The 13,989-nt window shown below is 38.9% G+C and overlaps 1 protein-coding gene across 4 annotated transcripts in view; it reads left to right on the top strand.

Annotated features, from left to right (window-relative positions):
• Positions 1–13,989, top strand: part of LOC121185174 (protein diaphanous homolog 3-like) — a 140,318-nt gene that overhangs the window by 48,646 nt on the left and 77,683 nt on the right. For all 4 annotated transcript variants that reach the window (XM_041043229.1, XM_041043221.1, XM_041043211.1 and 1 more), the window contains 2 exons: positions 11,049–11,144; positions 12,729–12,823. In XM_041043229.1, the coding sequence (XP_040899163.1) occupies positions 11,049–11,144; positions 12,729–12,823 (191 nt within the window). The remainder of the gene's footprint in view (positions 1–11,048; positions 11,145–12,728; positions 12,824–13,989) is intronic.

Raw genomic sequence — 13,989 nt, 5'->3', positions numbered from 1 at the left:
ATGGATTGATTATTCTGAATGAGACTGTTCTGCATTTTTAGAATTTCCATCAGTCACTTTTTTGATTTTATGGTATTAAAATGAATGTGGTCAACAAGAAACAGGACAGTTTCGAAAAAACAGAAGTAGACATAATAAAAATAGTTCTATAACTAAACCATACAACTTTGAAGAGTTGCCCCTGTTGGAATGGCTGTAATGTCACAATAATTATCTTTGCAATATCATAGGACTAATTATTTCTTTGGACTCCACACAGTTTTGATCGCTAACATTTGACAGCGCAGGGGAGAGAAAGAGATGCTTCTTCTTTTGGCTCTGTGCCTCCTTTTAGTGAAACAGAGAAGAGAAAATGGGGAAACAAACAAGCAAATGTAGCGAGTGGACGCCCATAGAGAACGCCGACAGCTCTCAGAACTTTCCGCGGTATTTGTGATTTCATGGCTAGCCTCTGGAGAAACCCTTTGAGATCATCAGTGTCAATAGCTGGATATAAAACATGTATAGCAGGGCTCTCCTGTGGGTGTTAGCACAAAGAGAGGGTGAAAATCACACAATGTTTTAGAGACACTGGCAGGTGGGAATTGAGGGATATGTGAAACCTGTCCCCTTTTTACTTTACTACTCATGTCTCATCTGGTCTTTTGTATTTATTCAGTTCTACCAGCAGTGAGATTTCGTCTTTAAGTTTAACATTAAGGGACACCAGTGGAAATAATCCAGTAGAGTGCAGCCTCTCTCCCATTCTGCCTCTCTTTGTTCGGTTTTTGTTCTGGATCATAAAAAGAAATAATAATGCAGCTCGCTATAAAATGGGATGGAGCTGATTAATGGGGCTGCTTAAGTTGCATGATAAGCTATAGGCTTTGGCTACCCACACAGTTCATGTTAGGATAAATTTATTGGTGTTTTAGTTTTAATTTAGCTATATTTTCTGTTCAAACAAGCTACCTTTGACATCATAATGGAATAGTAACATATACTGTATAATGAAATCATGTTCATGAGAGTATTTCAGAGTGTTGCTGGAGAGTTTTTGGTAAGGTGTGAGAGAAATGTGAGATATTTGTTATTAGACATGAATATAAAGGTTTTAGAGCTTTAATACCTGGGTCAAGGTGCCAGTACTACATATTTACATTTGCAGTAGTTCATATTGGCTACCATACTCCTATCTTTAGTGACTCCTGTTTCTTGTACCACTTCATAACTGGGCTTTATAGTTTTCTATTATAAACAAGAGCACCTTGTTTGTTTTATTTTGTTCATCAGAAATTTGTCTTCAGCACAGTACTTTCTTCATCCGTTCTTTGTCTAATGTTTATCATTCATTCATCATTTGAAAATTATACTAATACTATCACTGTCCTGTAATTAGTGAAATGCTACCCTAGTAAGTTTTACTTTTTCGACCTAAAATCACAGTTCCAGTTTTACCTTAATTGGCTTTACACATCGTTTGACCTCTATCCTTAAATATTCAGTTTGGATGAGGTTAACCTCCAAAAAGTCTATAAACAATTTCTTTTCTTTTTTTTTTTTTTTTTTGCTTGCCTTTCTGATATGCATCAAAAACAAATTGATGATTGATAATTTTTTAAATATTGATACAGTATAAAGATTTGCTTTTTGAGGCCATTGCTGGTATACAATTTTATTTTATATTATCCCTCTAAAGGATGTTTTTCCATATGTGGAAATGAGTGCACTTGTCATACCTATATGTGACTGTATGGATATATATTGTCATACCCGTATTCATGGTCTAAGTAGAGGTATCTTAATTGACATCTGGAATAAACCAGCTATTTCTTTCCATCTTGTTCGGTTTATCAAGAGAGGGCAGAGAGACAGATTCATTGCCATAGTGCTGAGAAAATGAGCAACAACATGAAGAGAGCTGCCCTTTCCTCAGGCTTCTTTTCAGCTAATAAATAACATCCAATTAGACGAAACCCTCAAAGATCTCAAAATCAGTTTGCCATTTCTCCCCAGGACACAGGCATCTGCTAATAACCTACCTCTACTCCAAAGTTTCAACACTGCAAGGGTGTTGTAGAATGCAAGTGTTAAAAATGAAGACATAAATAAAAAAGTATGTAAATAGATTTTTTTTTAGCAACTTGTTTATAACGTGTATTTTGTAGTTTTTGTGGTTACTAATAGGAGTCTTAGGAGTTTGTTGATGCAAACATCTTAATGACTGGGTTGTGAGCACATTTATCAGCAGTGTATCTGAATTCAGGGATGACGTCTCATCCAGTATGTGTGCACATGTATGAAAGGCAACCGTACCTAGTACTATCGACAGTTTTAAAGACATACATAAGTAGGGTTTTTATCTTCATTGCTAAAAATATTTTTATATGGAACTGAATACCTCGTAATAGCATGTAGAATGCTGAGAGGACTGCACCTAAAAATTTTAATCAGCATTAATAACCTGTAGCCCATATAGTCTGCTATTTTTTTTTTTTTACATTAAACTGTGTCCACCCAGAATGTAAATGTACCCAATAACAGGGATTCAAATTTGCAAATAAATAATTAGTAGTGTGCAGAAGAGAGTTTTACAGCAACAAGTAAAACAGGTTCCCTTCAGTAAAATGACTGTCTGCTTTTTCAGTTTGTTTATTAAAAGCCAACACTATACCGGAGCAAAACACTATGAATCAATATTACTTTAAAAAAAAATCAAATACCAAAGCTCTACACTACACACAGTGTATTTATCATTTCCACTTCTTTAATATTGCTATGATGAATAACCACATTATCCCTAATAAATATAACTGAAATATAAAAGTACTTGCTATTGCCTAACCAAAACTGGATTGTGGAGGCTGATGCTAATTTGATTTTTTTTTTTTTACATTACTACATATTTAGACATTTCTGATAAGAATACCCTGAATTTGATTATTATATAATTGTGACCAAGAAACTGGGGGTACAGAAAGCAACACAGTGGGTAACCTGCAGCAGTAATGGAAGCTCCCTGCTCCAGCTGTGTGCTACTTGGGTGAAAATGTAGCGCTGGGGAAGCAGTTACAAAGCAATCATGGCGCATGGCATTTGTGTGGTGATACAGAAGCTGTGAAAAGTGGTTCTAACATTGTTTGCTTTAAATCTTTAGACCAGTTATTAAATGAATTAATATGCTGTATGTAGAGATATTGCATTAGTTTGATCTATGCAAATACTGTAATCCTAATTTTGTCTCAAGCTGATTATTAGTAATCAGTGTTAATGTGATCCTCATTGCTCTCATGAGCATTTTTTTATACTGCTCAGGTTAATAACTTATTAAAATTAGGTTTATTGATGGATTTTAACTTTGGTAAACAATTAATGATTGTCAATTTGTTTTGAATCAATGTTGGTAATCACAAACCACCTATAAAAAAGCTTGTAAAAACAAACGTATATAGCCTATATATGGTTCAGCATGAGCGCTTCACAAACGAGTTAAATTTTAATGAATAAATTATCAGAAGTGACCGCATGGGTATTCCTAACTTGATCAAGCTTCACAAGTGTCCCCTTTTTTATGTCTCTCACCATAGCATTAAGGCTGTGTTCTCCGTGGAGGTCAGGCTCTCCACATCAATGTAGCCTGTTTAAGGGAAAGTTGGGGAAAGACAAGCTCTCTTCCCACTCCTGGCTTGCTGTACGAGATAATTAGACAGCCCATTTCCATATGATTATAATGGCCTGAGAAGGAAGCATGTTTGTGTGGGGTTTTGTCAGGCATATAAGGGGGACTGCTTGATGGAAATGGTGGTTGTGTGTGGGAGGGGTTAAGCTTGTATGGGCTGTTGAGTGGTTTCAGAGCGCACATGATCAAGGGAGGGCTCCTCTCTAGAGGTAAAGACCACGGTCAGAGCTGACAGCTTGTCGCGCTTGTCAAACTCAGACTGATGTGACACATTAAACAGTCATGATCATTCAAACCCATGCTTCTAGTCTGTCAGTCTTCACTACAGTAACCCTCAGACTACGTCTAAATTGGAGCCACTTAAAATATCCATATAGTGATAGGTAATAAGACTCTCACATGGAAGGTGGGTGTATTTCTTACAACAGCAATAGCTTTTGTGGTCTGCTGTTCAGAGAACTTGGTAGGCTTTCAAATTACAGTGAGACAAAAGGAGCTGAGGAGGTTGGTGGACACCATTATAGAGGAATTACGGTATGAAGTGATCGAGGACTAGAGGAGGTGGGGATGAAAGGATAAAAAAACAGGGGAGTAGGTGGTCTTTTTTTTTTAATTAAATGCCTGAAGGAGGCAAAAAAGTAAAGTATCTCATATATATGGAACTTATACTCAAAGGTTTTCTTTATATTTTCATTTATACTTTGAGTTGTCTTGAACTCAAGACTTAAATTACCTAATTACCATACTCAGCTACTCTCAGGTGCATTTCTGTAGGAATAAAATGTATATTGTATGTAATGTGTAGGTAACCTTCAAAGGCGCATGGAGTCCAGTTGTGCTCACTGAGGAAAGGAGATAGAATTAGTTACTCAAATGACGTTGAGAGCTTTAAATATAGTTTGTTTTGAACCGCTTGGAGTATCTGAGGATAGCGTGCAGGATGTCCATCTCAGGCTGTCTTGTAGTTAGTATTCCTCTCCACTGGTATATACTGTTCACATCAAATGGACTTTCTCTCCTGTGTCTTTCCCTCACACTCTCGCTTGCTTGTTCTCCTCCTTTCTCTTTTTTTTTCTCCCCCCACTCTCTTTATGCTTTTGCTGTGACATTTTGAAGAACACCATTAGTTCTATAATGACTTTTCATGTGGCTGCAGAAAATTTGTGCCATTATGAGAGATCTCATCAAATGCATAATCATTAAAGGCTCTTTTCATTGTTGTTGAAAGGGAAGGTCTGATCACATAATACACACAGTGAACGGATGGCTAATTTTTCCTTTCTTACGGTGTCCAGCCTACAATCTTTTAACTATTTTCATATATATTTTGAAATTTACCCATAATACAACCATATTCTGTTCCGAAATGGCTGATGTATTACGGTTAAATTGGCTCCTGTATACAGTGCTTTTACTTTAAGCAATCACCAACACGTCTATTACCTGGACCTGTAATAGTGTCTTGAACTGCTTGCTAACGTCACGTATCACATGCTTGCCACAAACACGCACACGCATTGTGGTCCCTGGCTCTTTTCTTCGCTTTCCCTTTTTGTGTGTGTGTGGTTAACCACCTTCTGTTTGTCTGCTTTCCTTGTCTCCTCTTTTGTTTTCTCCTTTTTCTTTCCTTCTGCCTCAGTTTCTCAAGCATCAGCACCTCAATTTACTCCCAATTTGTGTTTTTATGTTCTCATATCACCAAAGTAATGGGCTTGCTCGTTAAAAACATATTTGCTTTTGCGACTTTATTTTTCTGCTGTGATTTTTCATCCACACGTGTAGGTTTGTGTATGTAGGGCAGGGGAAGTGGAGAAGGGATGGGTGCATACATGTTTGCAACAGCACAGGGAGTAAAAAAAAAACAGAAAAATGGCAAATGACTTCAGAGATGAATGATTTAGGCTGTCATCAATCCATTGAATGAGTTGGGAAATGTTAGGGTGGGCTTAACAACTGTTCAGATCGGACTGGTGCTGTCACATGAAATGGTGAAATGAAATGGAGATAATAATGCTTCATACCTGATGACAGAGTAGTCAGAAAATACTCATTTTAGCACAGACACACACACACACACATATTTAGAGGCCATTGGTAGGTCTTCAGGAGTCCTTTAGGGGGCACTACTCCACTGAGAATAGAGGTACTGGTAAAATTCATCCCCACAGGCCAGTACACACTGATTAACAGAGGCTTCTAAATAATTATGAATCTTTTGATGTAGCATCATTAATTTTAGTCCAGATTTGTGAATTTATTTTTAAATGTGTATACTTACACATGCAACAGAGAGAGCATGTGAGTTTCTTTGTGAAGCGCAATTGACTTGTAGGCACTGATGCTCGTGCAGGAGCACTTTTAGTGGTTTTAACTTAGAAATGATCTTGCTATAGCAGGAGGAGAGGAGAAGAGAGAAAAGCCTAATGAAGTCTGTTAATTTGCTGCTATCAGAATGAAAGTCTCAGACTAATTATGGCCCTGGGTCATCTAGTCTGGATCACAGGGAGAGGTGGCCCTGCATGGTTCACTTTGATTAGCTCACTCACAACACAGCTCCTCACTTCATTACTCTGATCCCCCCCCCCTCTCTCTCACTGGTACTCACACATCCACAACTCTGGATAAGAGGAGTAGTCCGTGTGCAAACATACCAGTCAAGCTGTCATGTCAGTGTTAGTCAGGATGGTGGAGTGTGTGCACTGATGAGGCATAGAGGGAAAGGTGAGGGTGAGGTGAGGTGTGGATAGTCCAAGTAGCTAGTGGACGTACAGGATGTCTCTTGTGCTTTCTGTCAGGCTGACTCAAGTTCAGGACTTAGCTGGATCAGAACCATACAGTGAGTCAACAGTCAAACTGCACGGCTGGTTTGACTGTTCATCTCCCCTCTGTTGAATGTAGAGTTGACAGATGCGTCGGAATGGTGGATTTTTTCACTTGCTGCAGACAGCCTCCCTCCTGTGCATCAGATGTCTCATAGTGGATTTTGCTTCAGGCAATGGTGTGTGTGTGTGTGTGTGTGTGTGTGTGTGTGTGTGTGTGTGTGGATTATATATGTATGTGTGTGGTGTTTGCACACTGAATTGCAGGGGCCCCGAATTATCCCTGCTACAGAAACTCCCCTAATAGCAGTGATTTAAACTTTACCTGCATGACTGCCTTGATTGGCTATTGGGAACAACACAGTGATTTAATTACCCTTTGAAGACAGCTGCCCTCTCAACTTTCCCCTTGCTGTGCTCTTGTATATCTGCTTTCGCAGGGGGAAATGATCGTATCACTGTAACATGCCATAAATAATGAAGCCTCATCAAGAGAGAAGTCAACTTGAGGGTGTGATATATCCTCAGGAAAAAAGATAGTTGGACAAATATTGGATAAAATGATAGCGTAAATAAGCACACACATATGCCGTCTGTTTCTTTCCTGTCTCTCTCACAGTGCTGTCAATTCCCTACTTCACTTGTTAACTTCTTAGATGTTAGGCATATATTTTTTCATTTGACATTAGTGTTAGGATTTTGTGTGTGTGTGCCCAAAGAGTGGGGCAGTAACAGTAAGGCATTCTCTCTGATTAGAAATCCATCCTGATAAGATGATGGTGCTGGTGTGGATTTTAGTCTGTGTGTGTGTGGTGTGTGTGCATGTGTGTGAGAAAGAGAAGGGTGGGGGTGTGGTGGATTTGAGGTGTTCCGTGCTTGTCTCTGAGGCCTGCCTGTCATGTACAGCATCAGTCATGCTCTTTCACAGCAGTTTTATTTCATCCACCATTCCCTTTAGTGCTTTGACGGCACAATTCACTGATACTGCCTTGTGGGAAGTGCAACTGTTAGGGAAGCATGTGTGTGCGCAATGTTACACATTGTCATATTTTTGTCAAGTGTCTTTAAACTGTGGCAGAGATTGGATCAAAACCAGTCAGTGGAATTATTAAAAGTGAGAGGGGTAGATGACTCTTTTAAAAATTCCGGCTTTGTATCCCTGTCTGACCCTGTAACTAAACATTATTTTTCTTTTCTCAAGAAAAGAATAAAACTTTTCCTTTCTTGTATACCCAAGACCCAATTTTTTTTTCATTCAAGAAAAGATAGGACCACAAATTGACATATTTCTTTTCTTTTTCTTTTTTTTTTTTTTTTTTTGGTTGTTTGTTATTTTGTGAATAATGCAGAGTGCATTTTCCCCAAGGCATACTACACTGGGGGCAAAGTAAAATTGAGACAGTCCTTCTTCTTTGCTCTATTTTTCCTACTTATCTCTCCTCCTATTTTGTCCACAGTTCTGCCATCAAGTTGACATTTATCACAGGCCTCCATTAAGAAGCCTTAAGTTAAAAGTGCTTAGATGGTGGATGGCTAGCAGTGTGTGTGCTGTGGCAGAGCAGGCCTTTCAACTTGCACTGTTTTCCCACTGCTGGTGTCTGATGGACTGCTCTCTCCTGTGATGGAGTCCTGATTTCCCTTTCTCCGTTATCTGATCTCAACTTCTGATGTCAAGTGCGGTTTTATTCAATAGCTCCATTTGTAACTTATGTCTTTCTGTCGTGCTTACTCTCAGACTCTTTCTCACCATCTTTTTTTTTTTCTAACAGTGTGCCAACTTTGCATGCAAATTAGTGTTGGCAAATCCGGTGTCCCTTGCTTCTTTCCTAGTTTTGCTAGACCTGTGATGTGATGCAGACTCCCCACTGCTCTGCACTCACAAGTGTATCCTTATCTTCCCCACTTCCTGAGTGATAGCGCAATCTGATAACTACAACAGTCGCTGCTCCGTCTGATTGATTAACCAGTGACCTCTGACCCCCTGCAGGACATTTTAATTGACTGATGTATAATGAGCAGGCTTCCCCGAAGAAGACCTGTTTTAAGGCCAGAGAGTATGAGGGGGTGATGCTGTAAGGGGGAAATGTAATTAGCTGATTTAACTGATAACACCTGAGGCAGCTTGGTGAGAGTGTGTGTGGTTAGTGTTTGGTGTGTGTGTGGTTAGTGTTTTGTGTGTGTGTGTGTGTGTGTGTGTGTGTGTGTGTGTGTGTGTGTGTGTGTGTGTGTGTGTGTGTGTGTGTGTGTGTGTGTGTGTGTGTGTGTGTGTGTACATATGTGTGGATGCACTGTGATTCCTGTTGCAGTATTATGTGAGGATGATTCATGGATTATATGACCCAGCCGAGTATGTTTATATGCACCAAAACAAGGTGGTTACTATGCTGTGTTTGTGTGAAAGACAGAGTGTGTGTCAGTGTGTTTTGGTGTAAAGAAATGAGATTCTGTGAGGCTATGTATTATGATGAGTGGATCAATACAACGTCTTAATGCGGTAAGCTGGAGGTTTTCTAGGACTGACTTCGTATGTTGCATTAAAATGTCCAATAACATCAAATTCAAGATTACAGTTCTGTAAGAATAAATACTTAAATTCTTTACGCTGGTTTTAAAGGTAAATATTGACATCGTTCTGCCTTATGACATAACATACTTTTTTGTGCTAGATTCTTTCAGCAAGAACATACTGTATATTCAGAGACAATCTAAAGGGAAGAGCTTTGCATCATTACTTGTTGAACATATTTACACAAGTAGTTAGAAGGTGGTAGAAATTAGAAAGGCTGCCATAGTGCTGGCAGATGTAAAGTGACTGATGTCCTCCATGACCTCCAACCAATTTGTTATATCTATTGGTAGTTTGAATTGTTTTGTATCTCTCATTTAAACTCTTCAACCTCATTTTTTCTGTTAACAAGCACACGTTAGAAAACAGATTTTTTACTATGTATGACTGTATCATATATACAGTATAATCAACATGTTCTTGAAGCAAGAGTGTATGAAGCTTACACTGACAAAAACATTCAAACCCAAGATATTTGTTTTTGATAAACATTTTCCCAAAATTCAGCCTGACATATTTTGAAACATTGTTTCAGATGAAGTAAAAACAAAAACAAAACTACTGATTAATTTTACAATTACAATTACAACAGAAACTTCTAGATCAAAAGTTTAATCATCTACTAAATATTCAAAAAGTAGTGAAAAGCCTAAGTTGACATATACAAATAGCTTTTTTTCTCCAACCAACAATCCAAAAATCCATAAACTTATCTCACAAAGACTCACACAGAGACATACACACACAAACATATACTGAACATGTCAGTATTACAAGGTCACTGGACAGGATGCAGTCTTATAAAAAATATATTTTTATCTCGTCATTCTCTCTCCTCTCCCTTTTCTATGGTACACATTTTCCATTGTTCTGTTTGTCTATCTTTTGCATTGCCCTCATTGAAAGACTGTGAGGAGAGCGTACCGACAGAGGAGCCACGTAAGTCCAGGGATAGTTGTGTGTGTGGTGGGTTTTACCGTAGGTGTTCATGTTTGTGGACAATGCTAACAGTCTTTTCCATGGGAGCTCCCAGCATTTCACTTTTTAATTAGATACAGGATCCTGAATGAAGACAAAGCCCATGTGGATCAGAAGAAATACCTTTCCAGTGGATTAACTCCCATGATCCTCTCCTCTCCTCTCCTTTCCTCTCCTAACCTCTCCTCCTCTCTTTTCCTCTCCTCGTCTTCTCTCCTCTCCTCTCCTCTCCTCTCCACTCCTCTTCTCTCCTCTCCTCTCGCACCGTAATTACAGCACCAGACAATTACCCAGCATACTCCTGGGATGCACATTTTGTTCTCTTAATCTGGTGTTTTAAATAATTAAAACCAACCATGAACTCTTTTTTGTGAGTGTGGCTCAAGAGGGTTGCGAATGCGTGTGCGCGTATCTGTGTGTGTCTTCTTATTGGTTTCTGGTTTTGCTGTTTGTAATCCTAAATCTCATGATGCCTCTCCTATCTACCAATAGCACTATCACAATCCCACCTACATGGCTCTTTGTGACCCAGAACAGATTTACCTTCATGAATAACCTAAAATACTGTTTGTGTTATATTGTGTTCATGGAACAACCATGGTGCACCCATACCTTACTCTGTCAGTGGTGTGTTCACAATCCTGTCCTGTAATCCCCTTCTCCATGCATTTTTAACAGCACTGCATCCTGTCATGGCAAGCTATGTCATTGTTCACTTTGAAAAAAACATGTTTGTTTCACATTTGTGGGCGAATTATAAACAGCTGACATTAGTACAGTATTACAACAAAATAAATAAGTAAAATTTAACTGGACAATCTCTATATTCCAGTTCAGTGTCTTCCCTTCTTTATATTGTACTTGGATACAAACAAGATGTCTAGATCTCATAAATCTCACTCTATCTGAACTTGTGCATATCATGCATATGTCAGCAGTACACTAAGTGCATGCATTTGTGTAAATGCATTTGCATTTGTCTTTCCTTTCTCTGTTGATAATAATTCAGTGTTTCTGTCTTTATCAGCCAAAAAACAAGAGGAGGATCTGGAGGATAAGAAATCCATAAAGAAGAGAATTAAGGAGCTCAAGGTGCTCGATCCCAAGATTGCACAGAATCTATGTAAGTATTTGTTTCCTTTCAGCCCACTCCTCCACCCAAGGACTGGATTTATCCGCATCCCTGCGTCTTGATGTTACAGTGTATTTGGCCTTTATCTCATTTAAGTCACCTCCTGTGTCCCTTATTATTTGTTCTTTGCATGTTATAAAGTGACCTAAAAGAGAATTTTGGCAGGAAGTGAGTTACACCTTTGCCTGTTGCTATAGCAATTAAAGCAAGACAGCACTTACTGTGAACTACCTACTGTGGCCACTTCTACCTGTGACTCATGTCTTCGCACACACACATAGACACGCGCGCACACACTGAGCTAATTAATGATGTTAAGCATCCATTAAGGAAAGAAGAAACAGGAGGCAAATGCTATGATCACACTGATCTGTCTGTTTCAAGCTCTCTCTTTCTCTCTCTCTCACATGCAGACATGTGTACACACACACACACACACACACACACACACACACACACACACACACACACACACACACTCTCTTGTGTGAGTGACGCACGCGTGGTTTTAAAATGACCGTTTTAAAAGCACCCGGCATTAATGAGGAACCAGCTGATCTCTTAAGCACTCCCAGATCTTAGTACCTCATTGGCTTATATCAAGGGGAGCTGTGACCTTTGTTTCATGTATTAAAAGAAAATGAGACTAATCAGCCCAGTAACAGTGATAAATCATGCAGCGGAAATTATAGAGCAGGAATGAGGAGAGACAAAAAGGAGAGTCGGCAGTTTATGTGTTCTACCATAGGAGGTAAAGAGTCTAAGCTTTGATTGAGAATGAGTATGTGGGGCTTTAGTTCTCTTGGTTGATTGATGCTAATACACTGCAAATATATTCAATGTAATGATTTCTAATGAGTTAAAATGTTCTCTTAGCAATGCAGGTTCACAGCTCACATTTTTACATGGTGAAGAAGGATTAATCAGTCAGACCTTTGTTGAACGTATGCCTTTGTAATTGTTAGTAACAATACATTTCATTGGTCAGTTTGGTCTTATTAGTTCAGTCAGTGATGCATTGTAAATCTGTCAAATGAGACCGGAAAAAACCTCGTTCCTATTTCCCTCATTTATTTTGGAGAATTTCTACTGGTTTTACTGTATATCCTGCCAAGTTGATATTTGTAATTCTCTTACACCAGACTTGCTTAAATACAAAACACTTAGAAGAAAAGAAATCAAATGATAAATGATGAACAGATGGCTCTGTTTCTGGTCACACATCTTTTAACTACTAGGGTTTTTCTAATGGTTCCACTGACTAGACTAATGACTTATCCTGACAAGGTATTTGCCATTCAGTCCCTGGTGGTACTGCTTTCTTGAGGATCTCATGCTTGCTGAATCAGTGTAACTTCTCAAATCACTTTTCTGAAGGTGTTTTATGTGTGGCTGACTTATGTATTGATGTATCTTTAATTGTGTTACTCTTTGGTTCCTACTTCATGTCCCTTCATTTTGTTTTTTTATAAAGTTGGGTGACCAGTTGCCTGATACTGCAGCAAAACTGGTCATCTGAGGATCATTTTTATATTTAACACAGAATTTGTTGCATCTTTCTTTGTTTCTGTGTAGCCATCTTCCTGGGTTCCTTTCGTATGCCGTATCAGGAAATTCGCCGCATGATAGTGGAGGTGGATGAAGAGCAACTCACTGAACCTATGATCCAGGTAAGGCAAGTTTTGCATGAAGTAGTAAAAATTTTGTGACCTTCAGTTACTTATCTGACTACTTGTACTGACCACCTAACTCATATGTCCACCTACCCAATTCTAAGATGGAAAGAATATTTGAAACTAGCCCATCCTGCAATGTGCAACTGTTCACCTTGAGGCAGGAAGTATATTTTTAGTGCTGCCCTTCGCCTACTCAGTTGCTCAGGTTCATGCCTCAACTCTTGTCTGTTGCCTTGATTAGTTGCCTACCTTGAAATGGCAAGTAGCCTGCGGCTGAAGTACCGGGCATCTGTAAAACCTACAGTACAACAGGTGTTGAAGCAGTTGGTGAGCCCAGGCAATCTGTGAATAGATAAATAAATAAGTGTGATGCCAGTGTTAAGCAGTATTTTTTTAATTATATTTTTCTGCTGTTCTGTTTTGCTACTGCTTTACCGCTTTGCTTTGTGGCCATGAGTTTTATGTGCTTAACAGTGACATTTCAATTTTAATGCCAGTCTGTCTCTCTATCTATCTCTCTATCTCTCTGTCTGCCTGTCTGTATCTTTCTATCTCTCTCTCTCTCTCTCTCTCTCTCTCTGTCTCTCTCTCTCTCTCTCTCTCTCTCTCTCTGTCTCTCTCTCTCTCTCTCTCTCTCTCTCTCTCTCTCTCTCTCTCTCTCTCTCAGGAGTAATGCGTCATACATCACTCATTTAAATCACTTTTTTTGAGGGAAGACTTGTTAGCTACTGCTACTACTCTGAGCTTTTGCCCGGCTTGCTTTAATCTAGCAGGGAGACACTGACTTAGATGACCTTTAAACTTGCATGATAGAGTTCTCTTTCTTTTATACCTGACTGAGATCTGATTACAACACAAACCAGGTCACCTCCTGATGTGGTCTGGCTGATCAAGTCCTGTTTTGATTTTAAATTAATAAAGTTGCCTTTTTTGCCCATCAGTTGATACTCGAGTTAAAATTTGTTTTTAGAAATGTATGCAAATTTATCAACTATCAAAAACTGAAATCTAGCATTTAGAAAAGTAGTCAGACCCTTAATTCAGTACTTTGTTGAAGCCCATTTGGCAGCAATTACAGCTTCAGGTCTTCTTGGGTAAGTCTCTAAAAGCTTTGCACACCTGGATTTGGGCAGTTTATCCCATTATTCCTGACAGATCCT

This window comes from Toxotes jaculatrix, chromosome 1 (genome assembly GCF_017976425.1).
Source record: "Toxotes jaculatrix isolate fToxJac2 chromosome 1, fToxJac2.pri, whole genome shotgun sequence".
NCBI lineage: Eukaryota > Metazoa > Chordata > Actinopteri > Toxotidae > Toxotes > Toxotes jaculatrix.
Note: the sequence above shows the minus strand (reverse complement) of the source record. Positions and strands in the feature narration are given on the sequence as shown.